Source organism: Octopus sinensis, linkage group LG10, assembly GCF_006345805.1.
Source record: "Octopus sinensis linkage group LG10, ASM634580v1, whole genome shotgun sequence".
NCBI classification, from domain to species: domain Eukaryota; kingdom Metazoa; phylum Mollusca; class Cephalopoda; order Octopoda; family Octopodidae; genus Octopus; species Octopus sinensis.
In genome coordinates this window covers 29,370,087-29,393,770 of record NC_043006.1, presented here as the reverse complement: position 1 = coordinate 29,393,770, position 23,684 = coordinate 29,370,087, and the positions used below count along the sequence as shown (strand labels likewise).

Sequence of the window (23,684 nt, the reverse complement as noted above, 5' to 3'; positions counted from 1 at the left end):
AAAGCAGGCAGTGAAGCTTGGTTCAGTCCCCTGCCTGGCTTGCAGCTCCTGTCAAACCCTCCAACCCATGCCAGCATGGAAAGCAGATGTTAAACGACGGTGATGATGATGATTCCCATTTGAATTCATTTCATTTACATTATGATTACTCTTGGAAGATGTAGGAATACCACAACTTTCAGCAAGAAATATGCATTTGATGCCAACACAACAGATTGATATCAAGTTCTCCCTTTGTATTTGGTGACCTATCCACCAAGGTTGTCTAATTTTTTTTGCTACAGACAAGTGAAAGAGCTTCAAAGGCATTTCACACCCTGTCTTCTCTAAACAAACTCCCTAGAGACAGACTCCCAGACAGTGTGCCCCTCAATACAAGATGGCTAGAACTTGAATGTTGATCAGACACTGGAAGTCATCCCAGATAGACATATACGGATTTTATATTTTTATGCTTATGAATCATCAACCTATTAAGTTGCTCATAGGTGTTCTGCCATGCAGAGTCGACTGATGATATACAACAGCAACAATAACAACAACAAGATACATTCATATTATGAGATTTGATGATGATTAAAGATCACTCTAATTAAAACATAGTGAAGATGTCAATCTGAAAAAGTGTGAGTTATGTTGAAGCAGTTATAATCTTATTTTTCTATTTGGATTTATTTTTCATTCCTTTTTTTCTCCTACAGTTCCGTGTCATTGAATTTGCGTATTCTAGAGACTGGTGTTACCGAACCAGACTTCCAGATATCATGTACCCATTTATTCCGCTACATCAGTCCCTTAGATAACTTCATTCTGTCATGTGAGGTAAAGTATGACAATTCTTTACTTCAGCTTTTCTCTTTCTTTGTTGTCTGCCATTCGGTCTCTTCATTTCAGGTTGAATCAATAATTTCCAAGTATGAATTTATGTTAGCATGTGTGTGTCTGAGTGTGTGTGTGTGTGTGAATAACTATACTCTAATAATCGTTTTTGTACAAAGATTTATTGTCTAATGAGTTTACGACACCAACTGCATAAATTTCTGTTTCCTAATAATCCTTTTTGTACTGCAATGTTTGAAACAAAGTGCACCTGAAAATGCATTGCTGTTTATTGAATTCATAGAAAATTCTTTTGTAAATGGAATGCTAAGATGAAATGGAAGACAGTCAATGCCATTATTTTCAATACCTGAATGTTATGTTTAAGAAACACGATTCTCCTTGGCTAGCCCAAATTTTGGATACTGATGAACAGATGGTCCTTCTCCTAAACATTACATTTGTTAATAATTAATGTACTTTGATATATCTGTAACGTGAAAGGATCTATCATCGAAGCACTGGCAGGGTGTCGAGATCCTTTCTAGTCACATACAAAATTCTTGCAGAAAACAAACAGACGAAACTCAGGTTAAAGGTGAACAGACAACTTGGTTTATTGATTCATGGTTGTACGTTGTCTGATGGGGGAATAGACAGCCTCTGAGATACTGCTGGTGTTGGTCGTTGAGGTTGGTTGAAGTTGGTTGAAGCTGGTGTGTGGCTGTCAGAGCCAGGAAAACCGTGACCGATCGCAGTGCTGTCTTGAGCCGAAGAGAGAGATTTGAGGTTCGCGGGCTCGAGAGATGTTTTCCCGCACATGTGCATGGGGAAGGCTTCCGGTGGCCACCCGGAAGTAGTCCCATTCTGCGCATGCGCGCCGAACCCTACACAGTAGCATCACTACAGGGCTCCCCTCCGAGTGCGAAGTACGGCAACCAGAATATTGTGGTGGTGCTGCAGAAAACAGAAGGCTTGCCGATCCCCCAGAAGACTTGGTACATACTATTATACAATAAGAAACATTTTAAAGTTAAATGTAAATTGTTTTTGAAAGTTTCTTGGGCCAATGCACTGTTCTGTTCTGCCCGATTTTGTAACATACGGTGTGCTCGGGGCACCCGTTGACGGCGAGGGTGGTGTTGTAGGAGCCGGTGAAGGTGTTTGTGCAGGTGAAGGCGTTTGTGCAGGTGAAGGCATTGTTAAAGGTGCATAGGTGGGTGTGTCAAGGTGTCATCAAAAGATGAAGACGTCTCAAAATGTGCCTTTTTTAACGGTCCACGGAAACGGTCTCCGAACGACCATTTATCTCAATCGTGAAAACCTTTGGTGTGCGAGAAAGCACACGAAAAGGTCCTTTATAGGGAGAAACAAGTGGGCCCTTCACAGAATCGTCCCGAACAAAAACATGCGACCAGGTGTTCATATCCGGTGGAAGATGGGACGGTGGAGATTGCTTTCTGGGAAGCATGGGCGGAAGGTTTGAAAAATATTCCCGCAGTCTGGTGACATAGGTCGCCGGATCATGGGCGGGGAAGTGTCTGGCACCAACATCGTACCGGGCAATGCCAGTGTGGTACATACAGCAGCTCTGCAGCAGAAAACCCCAGGTCTGCCTTGACAGCAGTCCGACAGCCGAGAAGCACAATGGGCAGAAATTCGATCCAGGACTGTGGGTCCGAAGAGGCACGAAGAGCGGCCTTGAGCTGTCTATGGAACCGCTCAACCAATCCATTAGACGCTGGATGGTAGCTTGTGGTGTGGATATGGTGCATACCCAAAATTCGCGACAATTCGCGAAATAGCGAGGCCTCAAACTGTCGTCCACGATCAGTTGTCAATCGGGACGGGACTCCGAAGCGAGAAATCCAGTTTGAAACGAAAGCTCGCGCAACAGTCTCAGCAGAAATGTCTGCTATCGGAATGGCTTCTGGCCAGCGGGAGAAACGATCGACACAAGTTAATAGATAAGAGAACCCGCGACTCACAGGCCATGGTCCAACCAGATCGATGTGGACATGGCGAAAACGGGCCTCCGTGGGGGGAAATTGTCCAAGCGGGGCACGAACGTGCCGTTGAATCTTGGATCGTTGACACTTGGAGCAGGTGCGTGTCCAACAAGTAATTGTGCGACGCATATTCGGCCAGAAAAACCGAGCAGTGATTAGTTTGAGGGTGGCAGCGATGCCAGGATGTGATAAGGAGTGCAGTGCTTCAAACACTGAGCGTTGATGGGTCTCAGGCACCAGTGGCCTGGGAGATCCAGTTGAAGTGTCACAAAGAATGGTGCCTTCGGCTGACGGAAGCGGAAGGTAGGAAAACTGGCAACAGGAGAACTTGGGAGAAGTTAAATCTAACGACGCCAAAGTGGCTGCTCCTGCGATATGGCAGCTAAGTCGATAGCAGCAGGAGACGAAAGGGCGCAAACTGGAAGGCGAGAGAGAGCGTCAGCAGGAACGTTCTCTTTTCCAGGTATGTGTCGAATGTTGCTAGTAAATTGAGAGATAAAATCCAGGTGCCGAAAAGCACGGGGTGAGAGTTTGTCCGTTTTTGAAAACAGGGCAAACGTAAGGGGCTTGTGATCCGTATAGATCACAAAATCTCGCCCTTCAAGTTGATGCTGGAAATGACGAACCGATAGATAGATCGCTAGGAGCTCACGATCAAAGGTGCTGTATCGTCGTTCAGCTGGTTGCAGTTGACGGGAAAAGAAGGCTAGAGGTCGAACATGGTCATCCACTGTGTGTTGTAACACAGCGCCAATCGCAGTGTCCGATACGTCCACAGTCAAAGAGAGAGAAGCACCAGGAACTGGATGTGCAAGCAAAAAACAGAAGCCAGCTCCTTCTTAATGGACTCAAAGGCTGTCACTGCCTCAACAACAGAGAGGGTGACTTGACTGTCCTTTCTAGGAGAGTCCTTTAACAGCCTGGTGAGAGGTAGCAGCTTATCTGCACAACCGGGAATGAAGCGTCGGTAGAAATTGACCATCCCTAGATAATGCCTGAGCTGGCGCAAGGAAGTGGGGGGTGCGATGCGTTGAATGGCATCGACTTTTGACGAGAGGGGGCTGATTCCAGTCGAATCAATATGATGCCCTAGAAAATCTAGGGAAGAGCGTCCGAAAACACACTTGTCGGGGTTTATGCGTATGCTATACGCGCGAAGACGCTGGAAGAGTTGAGAAAGGTGCCGGAGATGATTTTCTCGTGTGTCGCTCGCAATGAGTATGTCATCGACATAGGCAAACACAAAATCAAGACCGCGGACAACCTCATCAATGAAGCGCTGGAAGGTGCTAGTAGCATTCCGCAAACCGAAACTCATGTACAAAAACTCAAAACACCCAAACGGGGTAGTGATTGCAGTTTTTGGAACGTCGGCTGGGTTGACCGGTATTTGGTGGTAAGCGCGTATCAGATCGACCTTCGAAAAAATGGTACAACCATGGAGATTTGCTGTAAAGTCCCGGAGATTTCTAATCGGATAGCGATCGGCTATTGTGACGGCATTGAGGCGTCGATAGTCTCCAACCGAGCGAAAATCAGACTCGCCCTTTCGCGCCAAATGAAGGGGAGATGCCCATGGGCTGGTGGAGGGGCGTATAAGGCCAAGTTGAAGCATGTGCTCAAACTCGGCTCTGGCCGTTTTAAGTCGGTCTGGCGCTAGGCGCCGGGGGCGTGAGAATACAGGTGGCCCATTGGTGGTGATGAAATGGAGGGTCGAGTGGGTAGGATTTTCCGGTTTAAAGGCAATGTCCACTAGCTCCGGAAATGAAACCAAAAGAGAGTGAAAAGGGTCTCCAGAGGTGGCAACAAAGAATGTCGGGCTAAGGACCGCAGTGGTGGAACTCCCAGTCGGTGTAGAGAGCGACGTCGTGCTATCAAGAAGCCTCCGACGCCTGACATCCACCAATAGGTTACACCTATCCAGGAAATCAGCGCCGAGAATAGGATGCGGGATGTCAGCGATGACGAAAACCCATCGAAAGTCTCGACGAAGGTTGAGGTTGAGGCGCAGCGAAATCTGACCGTAAGTGGTTATGGGAGACGAGTCAATAGCATGCAAGACAATCGAAGAGCGCTTGGGCTTGTCTGCAGCCAGACGAAGGGGCCAGATGCTGCAACAGGAACCGGTGTCTACCATGAAGAATTTCTTCTCGACACCAGATCTTTTACATAGAATGCACGATGTTTGGGAAACGAGATGGAAGAAGGTGACGTGCTCACCTCCTCCGGATTTAGTTTTCCGAGGGCTTGAAAGTGCACGGCTGGGTACACCGATCTGCCTTTTCGGCATATCTCGAATGGTACCAGCACCAGCCGGAACGAGAAACAGAGTCACTCCGACTGCGGGAAATAGAGCTACTGCGACTACGAGATTGGCGTCCGATCGCACGGCACAGATCATCGATCCTCCGCGTAAGCGCGTCGATGTTCTCGGCCAGTTTATCGTTCGTCGGAGGTGTCGGGGGGGGCTCTGTGCATGCGTACAGGCCCCGCGAGGGAGATGGGCGCGAAAACTCCAACACTTTGTCGGCCATCGTGGCGATCTGGTCCACAGACACAGTCCAGTGCCGTGGCCAACATTGTCTGCACGTGGGCAGGCAGCCTTGAAAAATATCTTACGTAAGAGCGGCGCGTCAGCGGCGTTGCCGCTTAGCTCTCTTGGATGGCGCAGAAATTGGGTTGGAGTTCTGTCCCCTAACTGCTCGTCGGCCATCAGTTCATTAAACTGACTTTCCTCTGAGCGCGTGTTGCGACGGAGGATCTCCGCCTTTACTGACGCATATGTGGCGTCAGGATGGGGACTCACAATGAGATCCCTGACCGATGTTGCGAGCCGGGAGGGCAAACTTGAAAACAGTAGATGTAACTGCTGTTGTGGCGGAATGGTATGCGCGGCAAAGTGTGATTCCACCTGTGCAAACCACAGCCCCGCATCCCCCGTAAATGAAGGCAAACCTGAAGCCATGCCTTTGTCGGAAGGAGTCTGTGAGAAGGGGCAGAAGGTATGGTCGAGAAATGGAGAGAGAACACGTGGAACCGAGAAGGCAATTCAAGTTGTGTTTGTGTGTGCACCTCGTGGGTAGCAAAAAAAAGGAATAAGTGTGTACAAGGAAAACAAAATACAGAAAAGGAAAAAATGAATGTGTGTGTGTTTTTTTCTTTTGTCTTCTTTTTTTTTTTGTACTGTGTGCGATGAATAAGGTTATTTGACCCACCTCGCCGTGCTGAAAAGGAGAAAATAGGAAAATAAATGTGAATTTCCGCGCTCTTCGGCCCCAAAAAAAACTTGTTCGCTGTGTCTTTTTCTATCCTGTTCTTTTTCTCTCAACTAGGGGTCACCAATTGTACGTGAAAGGATCTATCATCGAAGCACTGGCAGGGTGTCGAGATCCTTTCTAGTCACATACAAAATTCTTGCAGAAAACAAACAGACGAAACTCAGGTTAAAGTGAACAGACAACTTGGTTTATTGATTCATGGTTGTACGTTGTCTGATGGGGGAATAGACAGCCTCTGAGATACTGCTGGTGTTGGTCGTTGAGGTTGGTTGAAGTTGGTTGAAGCTGGTGTGTGGCTGTCAGAGCCAGGAAAACCGTGACCGATCGCAGTGCTGTCTTGAGCCGAAGAGAGAGATTTGAGGTTCGCGGGCTCGAGAGATGTTTTCCCGCACATGCGCATGGGGAAGGCTTCCGGTGGCCACCCGGAAGTAGTCCCATTCTGCGCATGCGCACCGAACCCTACACAGTAGCATCACTACATATCTTATCAATGGCCAACGGTTGAGAAAAAGTAAGATCATTTTTAGAATGATCTTATATTCCAATTATATATATTTATTATACAAAAATTTGCATAATAAGCACTTAGAAAATTAGGATAAACAAAGCTTTTACAAAATTCTGTAACATAGAAGGAAAATGATGAGAAGGATTAAAAAACAAATCCTAAGAACAGAAGATAATTTGACCTTGCTCTGAATTAAAAAATGAAGATGTTCTTTACCATTTCTAAATATAACAGAGTCTTGGAGTTGTTGATCACAGATATTGCTTTCATCCACTACCTTATCAATTTGAATAAACTTTTCTGGTTCCTTAAATGTTACTAGAATTAGGTCTCATGTCACTACTTCCATCATCAGCAAGGAAGCCTCTATGCAGTCATTTGATCTACTAGAAATAGTGACTAATCTTCATTTAATTACATTATATGATATTAAATAAAGAAGGCTGCATTAAATAGTTTAATGTTGCTGATTTACAAAATGACAAAATGATTCCAACTTTTAACATAGGGTTCAATTGGGTTTGATAAATAAAATCAGCATCGACATTTTCACATTTTCTCTACATGTTTTTGGGTTGAATGTGTTTACCTTCTGAACAGGTTCTTTTCAATCATTAAAAAACAAGAATTAATAATGATTGTTTCTAATTTTGGCACAAAGCCAGGAATTTTGAAGGGAGGTGTTAAGTCAATTACACCCTAAATTGACCCCAGTTAGTCTAAGACTAATTCTTCATTTTATCAACCTCTGAAAGGATGGAAGTTACAGTTGACTTCAGAATGTAAAAAACTGAAACAAATAAATTGCAATGATTTTAGTCAAAGTATTTTTGTTAAAAACAATTCTAAACTCATTGAAAGTTACTCTTTTCTATTGTTCTTGCTCTTACAGTTGCTGTTTGTTATATTGATGCTGTTTAGCATGAAGAAGTTGTTCTTTGATGTCATAAGATACCATGAAAAATTTCTTGGTCAAACATGGAAACTCATAGATGTAAGCATTATGGGGTTTTTTTTCTTAATAATGTTTAACTTTACTGACTGACATAGAATCCTCTATAGAATTATACCGATGCTAGTGTTGGGTTTGCTTTGATGCTTTTAGTGTAACTGAATTGTCATCTTACTGTTTTCAGGAAAATCTCAAAAGAGTTGCCTTTTAACACCCTGGAACCAATAAACATAAAACAATAAGATTTCAGGATTGATTAAATCATCAGCCTCTTCTCACTCTCTCTTGGATTCTGTTTATATGCAAGAGAAATATTAAGTAACATAAATGAACAAACTTTCTATGAAGAATCAAAACTAATTTGTGAGCTCGATTCACAAGAAGATTATCTCTTGCTTACTAGCACTTAGAGATAATACAAACATTGAAAGATGATATAATTTTATTTTCACTTACCTCTGTGTGTTGCTGCTTCTCTGGGTTTGTTTAAATGATATTCATTGTGAAATGAAAGGACATTCATGAATTAAACCACCATCTTCTCAGTTTCTAGTTGGTTTAACCATTACCTGATAAGTTGTTTTGTATGCTCTATTGTCAGATACATAGAAATGAACCCTGCCTGGTGTTTTGATCAGTGTACAACACAATCTATTGACATTTCTAGTGAGAAGTTAGCATGTTAACTAAATATCTTTTTAACTATATGACAATAGCAAAACATTGATATTGAGATTTTAAACCAATTTTAACTTATTGCTTTCTGGATGTAGACTGCTATAATCCTTATCATTGTGACACAGACAGAATGTGCCAGTGATTTCCATTACTATTTCCAAATGGGTATGTAATCTAAGTTTTATTGAGCAAGGTAAAGCAGAGAAATATGATATTTATACTTCTCCCAAAAGGGATTTAAATGAAACAAAATAACTACCATCACATAGCAGACTCAGCTCACTAAACTTGTCTTCCATTCTGTTGAACATATTTTCACTTGTCATAGAATGGTTTTACATTTTCGGTTGAAAAATAAGTAGATTTTGGTATTTTATGTATTCCAACATTGTGTGTGTGTGTAATTTCTGCTTCAAGTTACATGAAATATTATATATTTCAGGCTTCAATTTGTATTACGTCTTTAATATACATGGGTTGTTATGTGTATCGATTTGTACTGGTGTCTAATATAATTGAAAAACTGCGCAGTTCTTTCTACAAGGAATATGTAGATATATCATTCATCACTATCTGGGATGAGGTAGGTACTATCTTTTCATCTTTTCATCTCTGTCTTTTTAATTAGTTCAGTAAATATCGTATGACATCTCTCACGAAGCTGTGGTGGTTGCATGCTTAAAGAGATGGATTATCGAATAAGTGTCCTTTCATCTCTTAAATTCATAATTTCATGACAGAAAATACATTCAGAATAACATAACTATTTCCCCAAGAAGAAATCTCTTTCCAAGTAGGAAGCCAGCTCATTGCAGCCTAATTTTCTGCAAGGTTCAGGAAAGCTAAGGCAAAAAATTACCTTACTCAAAAAGAGAATATAAAACCCATGTCAAGGATTTGAACTGCTAAATTCTCAACCAAAATCTCAAGTCTGTAATCCTGTAATCCTGTTGTGCCACATATTTTTACCATTTCACTGAAAGAATATCTACTGCCTTTATCCTTCACAACAAAATATCTGCATACTCTTTCTCAAAAAATGGTTCTATTATTTTTTTGTACAGAGGTTTCATGCTTTGAATTCTAAATTTTACTTCATTTAATTATTTACATATATGCCTTAGGTTTTCTCAAATTGAGCATAACATCTTTCAACAATATATGCCTTCAGTGTACTCAAACAGCATCACATCTTTCAACAAATGAGTGTAGCATTTTGAAATTATAATGTGTTTCTGTCTTTATTTTCAGATATTGAAATGCCAGATTGGAATAGTGCTCTTTTTGTCTGTGCTGAAACTTCTATCACTATCACGCTACAAACAGTTGTTTTCAATGACTGAATCAGTCTATAGCCGAGCAAGTACAGAAATTCTCATTTTTGCAGTAAGTCCTTGCTAATAGTGTTGCCATTTCAACTAATTTCTTTCTTCCACTCTTCCAGTTAAATACAGGTTCTCCCACTAAATTCATCTTGAAACAGAAAGTATCAAGAGTAGCACTTCTTAGCCACTGCCTCCAGGGCCACTTTCTGCCCTCAAGCATGCTTCTGGTGGTCTTACCTCTATAAATAAATTTTTCTTTAATTGACTTGTGCTTTACTGTTTTTTGGTGCAGACCCCTAAAAAATCCAGGCTTTGGATTTAGTACACATACTAAAAAGGTTGAGAATCATTGATCAAGGGTCATATTGTATTAAAGAAAAATATTGCAGTGCTCAGTGAAATTTCAAATAAAGTAAATGAAAATGTTTTAAAAATTTCTACTTTTGATTCTAAATCTCGACTAGTGTAGGGAGTTTCATATTCATTTTTGCTTTGCATGCATCTGTGTAAAGATAACTGAATAGTTTTGATAATGCTTTCTATTCCAGGTTACTTTGTTTGTGGTAATAATTGCTTACACCAGTCTTGGTTGTTTAGCATTTGGTGCTGTCATCAGCAACTTCCAGAACATTTGGTCAGGCTTTCTGGCAATGACTGCTCTATTGACACGTAACAACGATTTCTCTGAATTTAATGATGATGCTTATATTGGAGGAAAGCTCTTTGTCCTTTCCTATGTTGCCTTAGCTACAACACTCTTCACTGCATATGTAAGTACTTTTTAATCTACATCTTGATTTTAAATTCTCCATCTGTTAAGGCTGTCAGTAAACATATCAGAACAGATTTTATATAATAGATAAGGCTGTCTTCTGAATTACACAGTGTTTCTTCTAGATGGCCAAAAGAATAAGGTATTGGTTTTGGAATTGATATTCACTGCTAGTGCTCTATTGTGTCTCTGAGCAGAAGACTTTATTCTATATTATTCAGCTCACCTATTACCAATGAGAATGCACTTGTTTTGATAAATATGTATTCTATCGAGGAAGAGATTTGTCTATTCCACTCAACTCACAGAAGCCAGCAGCTCCAGAAACTCATATTGTATGAGCCACTATTCTTCTACAGATATTTCTTCTTCTTTCTGAGTGAACCATTTTATATTTTAGGAAAGGTTGCCTGGGTTACCCACGATAAACCCTTCTCAGCTAGGTCAACATTAATCTTTCATCCTCTTTAACACTTACTTGATATAAGCACCAACTTCACAAATGAATTTTTGTAGTCTTAGAATTTTACTTAAAATTGATGTTTCTGTCAATATCATGCTTGGGCTACTTATGGTTTCTTACTTTTTATTTTATTTATTTATTTATTTTTTTCCATTACTAGATATTTTCCATCCTATCCTCTAATCATGGTTCCTACAAGCTGAAAACAAATGGTGTGATGAGTTTGCGAGAATCTTTAATATTCATCTGGAAAAAATTACTTGTGTGGACTGGATTAAGGAATGAAGATTATCCAGATGACGGCGATTGTGCACTGCCAGCTGTAAGCATATGGAGAAAGTTCCATTTATTTGCCACTTTATAACGATATCATCTATCACTAAAAACATTTCTCTTTCCAGTTTATTGCAGTAAAATTTGATAAAAGATTTAAGAAATGATTGAAGTGGTTTGCATTTCCTTTAGGCATAAAAACTTGCTCTTGGACTTTTAGTCAGGATTATTCCTTTTTCTTCAATTTTTCAGGTATTGTATATCTAAGGGTACATTATAGTATTCCTAGTGAAATTCTCTGATGAAAACAAGTGAAAATAAATCTTTTTCATGAGTTATGCTTGCTCATTATCCAAATTCTGAACAATAAACTATAAATCTGCTTGTGTTGGACTGAAAGAAAGATGTGGGATGAGGAGAGGTTGTTTGTGAAGGGTGTTGAAAAATTAATTAGAAATAGTTGAAAAATTCTATAGAATTCTATTAGTAGTTCAATTTGAATATCATTCCTGATTTCTTCCTATACTATTATCTGTAAGCACAGTATGGGTGAATGGTTAATAGTTTTGCTTCACAAACCAACTACAAAGTCCTTGGTTCAATCCCGAAACATGGCATCTTGGAGAACTGTCATTTTTTATAGCCTCTGGTCAATTACACCTAGTGAGAAAAATTGGGTAGACAAACTGCCTAGAATGCTTGTGGGTGGATCGTTCATGTGAGTCAAGAAGTACAATCTTGCCATGTACTGTGTTATGTTGATTCTGCCTGCAGCTTACATTAAAAGGACACATGTTTGAGGAATACTCAGCCACTTACATGTTAATTCAAGAGCAGGTAATTCAGTTGAGATTAAACAACTGAATCCTCATTATCAAGTGATGGAGATCTACTGTTGTCACCACCACCACCACTATCACCACCATTGAATATGCTGTAGCTCTTGAGGGAGACTCTACATCACTATTTGACCTGCTAGAAATAACAGCCAAATTTCCCTCGAATCAAACACTGCTTCAAACAAGAACACTTGATAATGTAGGATTGGGTATACTGTCTGAGACTAAGATGAGATAGCCATTGAAGGAATGATACTGAACATCAGTCTGCTTGATGTGAGCTGACCAAGGGTTAAACAACAACAAGAAGTAGGTTCTAACCATCAGAAGGACTTTGATTTCACTGAAATGTGCAAATAAGTTCAAAACTGTTTCCAAATATTGCTGAATGCTTCTTTTTTTTTTTTTCCTCTGATTCTTCCATCTCCAATAGGAATTCACTTTGGCTGAAATAGAATACCAAGTCGATGAATTATTGTTCCACATGAATGCACTCCTTGGCCTTTCTGGTATGCCTGAGAAACCTATGTATTATTTAACTGATTCTGATAATACATCTGATCGAGTCGGAGATGATGGTATTTCTACAGGAGCATCAGGTGTTTCAACAAGTGAATCAGAGGTAAGTCACTCTCACAACTTTCTTTTCTATAAAGATGACTTTCACTACACAATCTGCATCTAGTGTCATATTGTACACTGTCATAATTAAAGTATACATGATTAAACAGTATATCTGCTAATAAATAATGGATTTGTAATGTTGCAAAGAATCATATGAGCAATACATAGTTTCTAAGCCATCTAAAAGCGAAGTCACTTTGAATAGGAACTTACTTAAACCATGCTGACTCTTCCAATTATGCCACCTTGGCAAGTAGACATAAAGTCATCTTCATCATCAAAATGGTGGTGGTGATGGCAGCCATTATTTCCAATTGAAGTGAGGTGCATCATGCTTGATCTTAATTCTGCTTTATTAGAAATTTTATATTAATTTTGTAATATGATATTGGATTATGACAAAAAGCCAGTCATAGGATATTTATTTCAAATATTCATTATAAAAATACCTAAATTTTCAAGCTATATGAATATAGAATGGAAGGAAATGGCAAACAGAATTCAATGGCGATTAGCTAAAACAGTGATTGCAGGTTAATATCTATAACAGATAAAGCATAAAGTAGTGAGATCAGTTATAGCAGATCAATAAGATACTAATGTATCTAATGGACATTCACTAAACTTATCCATGTTATTGTGATAAACTTATACACTGTTTATTAGTAGCACAAAACTTTATTCAATGTTTATATTTTGACATCGTTTAAGAAACTTCAACACAAAACTAAATTATATTGAAGGAACTGTTCTATCTTCATTTTTATGCCCAACACAGGTTCGGGGAGAATTGCTTTATGAAGATAGATTGGAAATGCGTGTTCAAAAGATAGAAGAAAATCTCTGTTCAAAAGAACCTTATTTGGCACCATTAATCAAGGGCCAGAAATCTGATGAAGAAATGTTGTCACCTGAGAAGGAAAATGAACTGAGGTGTGTAAACTCACAATCTATTATTATTATTATTTGATGAAAACTCTCAGCTTATTTTACTAGGTGGAAAATATCAGCTGTCTTCAGCCAGTAGACTAAGATGACACTTGTTTAGTGATTATGCTTCAAGAACCCTGCAGAGAACTTTTTGCAGTTCCAAGCAAAGAGGATTTTTGTGGGTGTTCTATCTTTACATTTGTACAAATCCTGATAGTTCCAAGTGTGCCAGTTACTATCGGTATCACATCCACTTTCTTCATTGCCCACAACCTGTGTATTTCCCACTTCAATTCATCATAGTTGTTCCTCTTCTTTCTCTTTGATCCTGTTGTCACCAGGACATACTGTTGGTTATCATGCAATTTTTTTCCTTCTTTGTTCACCACAACAGTGTTAGGTTTCCGATGTCTGATCTGATGGTCACACTGAATCATTGCATCACACAGGGTTTTGCAATTTTCATTCTCAGTAACTCCTTCTGAGATTTGGTCAAACCATGCCTTTCATCTTTCTCACTCATAATTTCCACACTGCTCCCAATGGGTCATACTTGTCACATTGTCATCTCATCTTCTGTATTCATGTTGTCCCAGTTCAGGCATTCGCTAACAATGTGCCATTACCGTTTCTCCCCTCTCACCACACATTCTGTATTTCTTGCTCTCAGTTCTGTTCTCAGTTTTGCTCTTCACGTTCTTCATCTTTAGTATTTGTTCTTGTGCTGCACATATAACTGCTTCTGTCTGAATCATAACCACCATTCTTTTGTATTTGTCTTGGCATTCATATCTCTTACAAATGCTACATTTTTTTTTCTTTCCATGCTATATCTTTTGTCGTCTTCTTTTCCTCCAAGTTTTTCTTTGTTTACATCTCTCTCTCTCTCTCTTCTTCTTCTTCTTTTCTTCTTCTTCTTCTGACTGGTAACCATGTATCTCCTCTACAGCTTGACACTTGTTTCTATCCTTTGTCACACTCTAATCTCTCATCACCTCGCACAAGGCCACCCTCTCCAATGCCCCTCCTCTCAAAGGACCTTTGTCTTGCAAGTTACTTGGTGAACTTGCCAGTGCTGGTGCATCCAGTGCACTCTGTAAAGTGGTTGGTGTCTGGAAGAGCATCCAGCCGTAAAAATGATGCCAAAAGTGGTCTCACTGGTGCCATGTAAAAAGCACTCAGTCTACTCTGTAAAGTGATTGGTGTTAGGAAGGGCATCCAGGTGTAAAAACCCTGCAAAAACAGACACAGAAGCCTGGTGCTATCCTCTATCCAGCCAGCCCCTGTCAAACCATTTAATCCATGCCAGCATGGAAAACAGACATCAAAATAACGATGATGATGATGATCATCATCATCATCATCCTCCTCCCTAGTGCCTATCTAGTGTCTATTGTACCTGCATGTCTGCCTGTTTCCAGTTCATGCAGAAGGCCAACAGCTTTAGGGAGAGGATTAGTTGATAACTTTGACCTCAGTACTTGACTGGTACGTTTTTTATTGACCTTGAAAGAATAAAAGGCAAAGTTGGTTCCAGTAGGATTTCAACTCAGAGCATGGAGGAGGAGGAGTTTAGTCAATCAGTGAAATTTGATTTACTTAGGAGAGTAGGAGATGAAATCAACCTCAGAAAGTTTTCAATACTGGGCATAAACTAACATAACTTAATAATTAACACTCAAATAATTATAGTTCAGTAGATCAGTTTACTAATTTGTCAGCAAGTATTGGGATTTCGAAATATGCACAAGATCACAAATTTTGGAGCAGTAAACAGTTGAGCTGATCAGCTGTTGTGCTTAGCTGATACTTATTGAGTCCCTAGAAAGAAGGGCAAAGCAGATGTTGATGAGATTTGAATTCAGAACATTAAAAGCACATTTTCTTGCAGCTTTATGTATTATGTCAAAGCACTGGCATCTTCTTAATTATGAGAATAAGGGAAACATTTTTTAATAACTATTGCAGGTCACAGTTGGAACTGAAAATCTTCTGTCAACTTCAAATGCAACGACAAGGCCACATTGCACCTTTGTATGATGAAAGACTTAGTAATGATTCCAGCACGACCTCCATGCAAGAGAGTCCAAGTGTGGAAAGGTCTCCATCTTCTATTTCAGACAGCAGTTCTCAACAGGCTCAAGTCCAGTTCTCTAAAACGCCAGAAATGGGTAAATATTTTGATTTGTTTCAGATTTATCATTACTACAGTTGAGAATAAAAATATATATACCTGCTTGCTCCACTCCTTCAATTTGGATATATATTTGTGTGTGTGTGTGTGAGAGAGAGAGAGAAATTCTTTGTTCGTAGTTCCATCAGTATGGTGCTTACTTCCAGCAACAACCTTGTCTTCTCACTGTTACTGCTGCTACTATATATATATATATATATATATATATATATATATATATATATATATATATGTATGTATGTATGTATTGATAGAAATGCTAAGACAACAAGAGAATGAAAGATACCTCGATATTATGTAAATAGAGGAAGTTCTCTGTAAATGTACTATGTGACAATTATTCGGTAGCCATGATAAAACTCTGAGTTTCGGATGTCGGGGCGGAAACCCACACCGCCATCTCTTCATTTATCTGGCCATTCAAAAAAAGTGGCTGGATAACTGAAGAGATGGTGGCATGGGTTTCCACACCGACATCCGAAATTCAGAGTTTTATCATGGCTACCGAATAATTGTCACATATTATATCTACAGATATAATATATATATATATATATATATATTCATACATGGTCTGATCAATAAGTATTCATACTATTGCCATAGTAACAAAGCTAAAGCAGACAGGGTGGAACTGCTTGGCACAGATTGACCTTGAACTCTGCTGTGCACTAAGTTTTAACATTGTAGCTCACTTCCGCCGTTTACAGCAGTGCTCAGGAGGAAGGTGTGTAGTGTGTGATCAGGGGTTGATTCGCTTTCCAATAAGTGACAATTTGTAAGAAGGCCTCCAGAATACTGTTGCACCTTTTATGTGCCCATTTTTGGTTTCAAGAGGAAAAGGTGTTCTTCAATCAGGATAATGCTTGGCAACATACAGTGAGGATGACATTCCAAAGGCTGGAGCAGTTTGAATGGGAAACGATGCCCCACCCACCATATTTGCCAGAAATTACTCTATCTGGTTGTCATTTATTTCGCAATCTTCAATATCATTTGGATGAGAAAAATACGAATTCTGTAGACAAGATCAGAACAGTACTGGAGGTGTATTTTAGTCAGGAACAAGTGAATTTTGTAAGAGGGACCTTGTAAATCTACCAGATAGATGGAAGTGCACTGTAGGAAATGAAGGAGAGTATAGCTTAGATTAAAAGATATCTTTGTTTATCTTAATTTTGAAAAATAAAAGACGTATAAAATACCACATTATTTAGGGGATGACCCAATATATATACATACAGACACATACACATTTATATTTATATATATATATATATATATATATATATATATATAATGGCAGTGCCCCAGCATGGCCACAGCTCGTGAGCTGAAACTAGAATCAATCAATATATATATGTATAGGAAGGGCATCCAGCTGTAGAAACTTTGCCAGATTTATCAGTCAAACCATCTGACCCAGAATGGAAAGCGGATGTTAAACAACAACGATGATGATGATACATATAGACATACATACACACGTGCATATATGTATATGAATACACACATATACATATGTACACACACACACACATATGCATGTCTAAGAATTCATAAGTGAGAAAAAATGCACTCAAATATTTATCAGTAGAGTGGAGACATTAATTGAAGTCTACAGTTGTGTATATCCATTACGGCTGATCTTACTGATTGGTTTCACACTAGGAGTTCAACAGAGCGTTAGGTAACAATCTGATTATGTAACCCTGTGCTCTTCAGAGATGGCAATTATGTATGTGTGTGTGTATCATCATCATCACCATTTAATGTCTATTGTCCATGCTGGCATGGGTTGGACAGTTTGACTGGGCTAGCATGTTGGAAGGCTGCGCTAGACTCCAGTATGATTTGGCATAGTTTTCTATGGCTAGATGCCCTTCCTTACGTCAACCACTCCAAGAGTGTAATGGGTGCCATTTGCATGATACCAGGGTGCTTTTACATGCCACCGACATGGGTGCCAATTTGCATAACACAGGTATATGTATATGTGTGTGTGTGTGTAATATATATGTGTCCTAGCCTATTGCTACCTCTAATGTTTACCCTAGCAGTTTCATTTCTGTGCAAGTTGAAAATAAGGAACAGATAAGTTTGTTTTGATTATTGACTCCCTTTAAATATTTGTATTATCCTCCTCAACTTACTATTTCTGTATGTTAGCATGTTTAGCACTAACCATTCTTACTCATAATGTAATTGCAAGTCTAACTCAATTTACAATCTTTTTTCCTTGACTTTACTGTTCTCCCTCTTTATTTCTGTCTTGACTTGCAAAGATACAGTTTTTATCTCCTTCTTCTTTCCGGATTTGTGATGGTCCCACCTATTCTCACCCCAACCACCTAGACCAGAATCTTTTCCTCTTTACTAGAAAGCTTCCCTCCTGTTGTCTCATCCACATTATTGCATGCACCAAAACAAAACTGCATTACTTAGTTAGTCAATTAACAAACTAACTATTCTTTTCTCTCTACTTTTACTGAATTAACTAATCAACTATTTTTATTTATCTATTTATGTTGGTATCAAAAGTGCTTATATTAAACAATGCTTGTATTGCAGCCACTTCCAATAGAGGCAGTAATTGTTGTATGAATTAATTATGTTAGATTTATGCAAGGACAGCTGATAAGACATGTCTGTTAGCAAATGCTCATTGAATTCAGATGCTGAATTCCATCCCCCGTTTCCATGCTTCCTCCCATGTCCCTTTCCACTTCCTCAGAGTTGACACTGTTAATATAAACACATTGAAAGGTAGGTCTGCAGAGGTGCTTGAACGGAGATTTGTTGGTGTGTGTGCATTCAAGAAGTAAGGTGGAGGGCAGCTTCAACCAGGTTCCTCATGGGCAGCAAACATAGGTATAAAATCTTCTGGGAAAGTAACAATGATGTGGTAGATGGTGTTGGCACATTTCTAGCAGTGAATTCGATGGATAAGGTGATTGAGGTAGTCAGAGTGTGTGACAGAATACTTAAACTTTGGCAAGTTTTGCTGAGTAGTGCAGCAACAATTAGCTCTGCCTATGCTCGACAAGCAGGTCTGCCAAGTGAACAAAATCACCATTTTTATGATATTCTTTTGCAGGCTACCTCAGAGACAAATTATAATGACCTCATCTTCATGGCTGGTGATTTCAGTGGACATATTGGGCAGCACCCAGTTATCTTTCACAGGGTACATAGAATTGGTTCCTGAAATGAGGAGGGAACAAAGCTACTGAAATTTTGTAATGCAAAAAATTTAATGATCTGCAACACCAACTTCAGAAAGCCAGCCAGTCACCTGAGAGCCAATCAATCAGGTGACCATACTAGCCAGATTGAATACATTCTCACCAAAAATGAGATGGATGGTAGCTCATAAATGCAAAGACCTCCCTTAGTGAAAAATGCCCCCCCCCCCACCCCAAGCATAGGTTAGTCATAAGTTACTTTAGACAGGCTAGAAGGATTCCAAGAAGCAGAGTAGTCTGGAAAATAACAATTTGGCAGCTTAAGGATCCTTTAAATGGTTAGAAATTTAGGGACACTCTAATTGAGAAATTTAATAAGAAGAAGGAAGAACTACAGATGTGTAACCTAAAGGGCAACTGGGAGTTACTATGAGACAGCTTGCTGAGTGCCACAGACCAAATCTGTAGCTGGTACAAAGTCCCAACCAGACCTAGTGTGATGTAGTGATGGAACAACATTATAGACAAGGCTATTAGAGTGAACAAGCAGGCTTGGAAGAATGGAAGTAGCAGGGAACTATATCAGATAGCTAAGAGGGAGGCTAGAAGACAGGTATAGTCAGGGGAGAAGCAGAAAGGAGGAAGTTTGCCAATGTTCTGTGGCATGAAGACCAGAGGCTTGAGGTATTTTGGATTGCAAGACAGTATGTTGGAAGTCATTATGTTGGACAGGAGTGTGTTCACATGTAGGATGGCTCCCTTGCAGTTAATGATTCTGCAAAGAAGGAGACTTAGAAGTGCCACTATGGAAGGTTGCTAAATGTTGAGAATGCATGGGAGAAGGAGAGCCTGCTTCATGTGAACCCAGCAGATAGGCTGGTTATCTGAATCAACAGTAGCCTTGTAGATAAAGCAGTTACGAATATGAAGACAGATATGTACAGGGATGCTGTTAGTAGGGTGAACATCACAAGTGAGCATAGCAAGGAATTTAGTGTACAAATTGGTTCTCAGCCCCCTCCCCTTCTTGGTTATCATAGTCCTCCTAGCTATGACTGAGGAATTTATGATTGGCTGCCTTTGGGAGCTCCTCTATGCTAATGACCTTGTTCTTATTGCTGAATCACTACCAGAACTAGAGAAGAAATTTCAAGTATGGAAGCAAGGTCTGGAATCAAAGGGCTTTAGAGTTAATTTAGCAAAGACCAAAGTTCTAATAAGTAGGAAAACAGAAAAAATTACAGATATTTTCAAGAATATGGCTTTGTTTGTTATGTAGCATGGGTGTCAAGAGAAACTCCATACAGTGTGCCCTATGCAAGCTATGGACACATAAGAAGTGCAGCAGTATCACTGAAAGATTAACAGAGAAAGTAGTCTTTACATGTGGAAGATGTGCAGGGACATTAAACACCAGGAATGAACAAAAAATAGACTTCTTCAAATGTCAGGGGGAATCCTTAGAAGTAGTAGACAGTTTACATTACTTAAGTGACCAAGTTAGTTGTGGTGGAGATTGTTCCAAAAGCATAAGTTCCTAGAACAATTGGCTGGGCAAAGTCCAGACAGCTACTACCTCTGTTAGTCTGCCAGTTTGCTGTGCTTGAAAAGAAGACATGTTGGACTGGGTGAAATCGTGGATGTCCTTGAATATAAGCATGTTTCCTGCATCCCTCTTCAGTTGAGGAATCCTAATCTTGTGGGCTCATGGGTGCTGGTGCCACTATTTTCTTGAGGCCAGTGGAATGCTACTGTGCCTCTGTATTTCATTTTAATAACTATCATATTAGTCATTGATTTTTAAAAAGGCAAATGAACACTTTAAAGCATTTAGTAGATGAGAAGTAACTAATTCTCTGGATAGTAATGTCCACTATTTTAAGTGGAGTGCATTAAATTTTTGTTTAGCTACAGGTCAATCTTGACCATCCTAATTTTCTTGGATAGTAAGCTTCCAGGTCACATTATCCATGTAATGTTTCCATTTTACAATGTGATATGAATAAGATTTGGATGGTATTTATTGCAGAGCAAGTAACTGCATAAAGGTTTCTTCATAGAATTAAAGGATATCTTCAGAGATTCAATAGAATGCCTGCAATATAAATTAACTCTTGGCTCATACATAGCTTCTACAGTTCAACTGATTTGTTTGTCACTGCCTATAATGTATTATATGTTGCAATATTTTGTAATAAAATAATCTTATTTTATTTAACTTCCATTTATTCTTTTAGATAATGGATATGATGATTCTTTATCAGAAAATGTCCAAGGAAACAATCCAGAAGCTTTCCAGAAATCTGTACCGCATTTTGATTCTTCTTCTAAAATAAAACCAACTTCAGTGGCCTTAAAATGTAAACCTACTAAAAGCAAAATTGAGGTGGATAACAAGACTGGAAGCTTTTCAAATAACAGTCCTGGAAAAAACAAGGAGTTACCTCCCAAGCCTACTTATAAATGTACCAAATTAGTTGACAGTGGACAAGCAACAACCCATAATAATAATGGTAACAGTACACCAGTGCCTATTGTAAATTTTCTGAGGCATGTTCCTGAGACAAAACGCTCTTCAAGAAAAGATAATTTTGCACCACCTGAGTCCAGTTCTGGTTCAGAACTTGATGCTATTTCTCATAGCCGCCGCTTACCAGGCAAACGGAATCTGCGTAAGACAAAATCTAAAGGTAAAGGCAAAGGTGGTGCTGCAAGCCTTGTACCAATTGGTCTCTTTGAGCAGTTGAATCTCGATCTGTCTGCTTCAGAAGATGAGAACAATGATGCTGATTGCCAATCAGCCGCTTTGTGTGAGAACATTCAAGAATGCAAAGATCTTCAAAAAGAACATGTAGAAACCTTTTCAACAAGGGCAACATCAAACCGACAAAAAGAGCCGACGATTCATGAAATTGATCCATGAGCTTGTTGGTAAATTTTCAAGAAAGACTTCCAAAACTGATGGTTACAAAGAAGAGACATTAACAATAATTGAAAGAGAAATTTATTCTGAGGGCCTGAGTGACTCATATTTTCTGTATTTAAGAATATTTTGTTTGTATCCACAGAATTGTCAACTTTGTTCATGAGGAAACTCGTAGCAGTTTTCCTTATTTAAAATATTGACTGATTAATGACTGTGAATAACAATTGTTGTAATTAAGAACAATAGTCATTTACTCTTTGGGGTTATCTAGATGAAATTTTGTAAGTATTGTGTTTGTATGCATGTTTGTGTGCTTTTAAAGGATTTTAAAAAGGCTAAGTCTAGAGAAAGAGTATATTAAGAAAAACAAAAGAATGAGAAATATATATTGAAAAGAAATTGAGAAAGTTAGAGAAATAGTCTAAAGAAACTAGAGAGTGTATTACAGAAAGTAAGATTTCATGTATATAATGGTAGAATGTGTGTGTGTATATAATATCGAAATAGGCAACAAGAGGCCAGTGTATATGTGTGCATGTCATATCAATAGCTTATGTGTGATATGTGTATAAACACATATACACCCATCCACAGAGAAACATGTTTGAGTAGGTGTGTGTGTGCGTGCATGCGCATATGTGTGTGTGTGGTGTGCGTGCATGCGCATATGTGTGTGTGTGTGTGTTTGAAAGATAGCTGCTGCAGTAATTGAAAGATACAGAAATGGAAAGCAACATGTCAAGATTTCTGGGAAACACACCTATAGTGGTTTGAAGCCAATTGGGTTAGCATATTTGAAGAATGACTAGTTTCCAGATGGTTGTGCAATTTCTTACTTCTCTAAGATTAATTAGTGAAAGAGGGGTTATTCTATTATTGTTGTTATTTGTTCCTTTTTCCTTTTACTCACTAATTTTTTTTTTTTTTTTTTCAAAAATACTTTTTAAATGGGACCATAGTTTTTTTACAGGCCAATTTTTAAAATCAAAATCATAAATTACAATTCTTACTGCATGTCACAATAACAGTGATTTGTTGCTTACAGGGAATTAAATATTTTATTCTTGTGTACCTGATTTTTACCCAAGCCAAATTATCAAAGAAATCCTTGCCCTCACATCATCGAATCGCAGAACTAAAGTTCTCTAAATAGTTATTGATGTCAGGAGTTGTGCTTGTGATGTTTCACAGCCACTCTATTTCAGGTGTATTCAACAGTTGTCTTTGCTAGATTTTCTTGTGCTCATTATTTAGAGTGTGGTTTGGTGCTATTAATGAAACCTCTCCACTTAATTAGCCATTAAATATTTTTTTAATAATTGTATAAATAGTACCTGGGATTTCCAAGCTGTTAATTTTTTTTTTTTTTTTGTGTGTGTGTGTGTGTCTAACATCATTTTGATTAGTAGTTGTGTTCTCTAATTGTCTTCAGAAACCCATTTTTCTGTTTTTTATTTCATACAAATAATACTATACTTTGGCTTGATTTTGAATCAAACACCAGAACTTTTACTTCCAGTACAACCAAAGGATATGCCTATCTGTTACAAATGAAGACAACTAGAGAATGTCAGAAATAGAAGGAAGAAAATCTGTTGTGAAAGATGAAGTTGATATTTTGGAAAACTTAAAATGTGTTTAACAATGGCATATTTCATAAGTATAGATATTATATTATGCTCACTGTTTTATATACTTGCTCTGCTATACCAAAATAAAAACAAAGCAAAATCAGTAAAAAAAAAACACATACAAAATGACTAACCAACCAAAGTTTTCATGAAATCATAAATGGATGTGAGATGTGAATGTGTATCACACATTATTTTATAAAATAACCATTCTTTTAATTTTCTTTTTCTATGTATATAGCTCCATGCCATAACTATGATTTTTAACCTGTGAAGAA

At 38.7% G+C, this 23,684-nt stretch overlaps 1 protein-coding gene across 1 annotated transcript in view; it reads left to right on the top strand.

The window, feature by feature from the left end:
* LOC115216328 (polycystic kidney disease protein 1-like 1) overlaps positions 1 to 23,684 on the top strand; it is a 235,489-nt gene that overhangs the window by 210,820 nt on the left and 985 nt on the right. The window contains exons 55-64 of the mRNA XM_029785550.2: positions 702 to 822; positions 7,507 to 7,608; positions 8,687 to 8,827; positions 9,496 to 9,630; positions 10,118 to 10,339; positions 10,965 to 11,126; positions 12,350 to 12,538; positions 13,319 to 13,473; positions 15,439 to 15,641; positions 21,087 to 23,684. The exon at positions 21,087 to 23,684 is cut by the window's right edge and continues 985 nt beyond it. Coding sequence (XP_029641410.2) covers positions 702 to 822; positions 7,507 to 7,608; positions 8,687 to 8,827; positions 9,496 to 9,630; positions 10,118 to 10,339; positions 10,965 to 11,126; positions 12,350 to 12,538; positions 13,319 to 13,473; positions 15,439 to 15,641; positions 21,087 to 21,772 — 2,116 coding nt within the window. The 3' untranslated portion in view covers positions 21,773 to 23,684. The remainder of the gene's footprint in view (positions 1 to 701; positions 823 to 7,506; positions 7,609 to 8,686; positions 8,828 to 9,495; positions 9,631 to 10,117; positions 10,340 to 10,964; positions 11,127 to 12,349; positions 12,539 to 13,318; positions 13,474 to 15,438; positions 15,642 to 21,086) is intronic.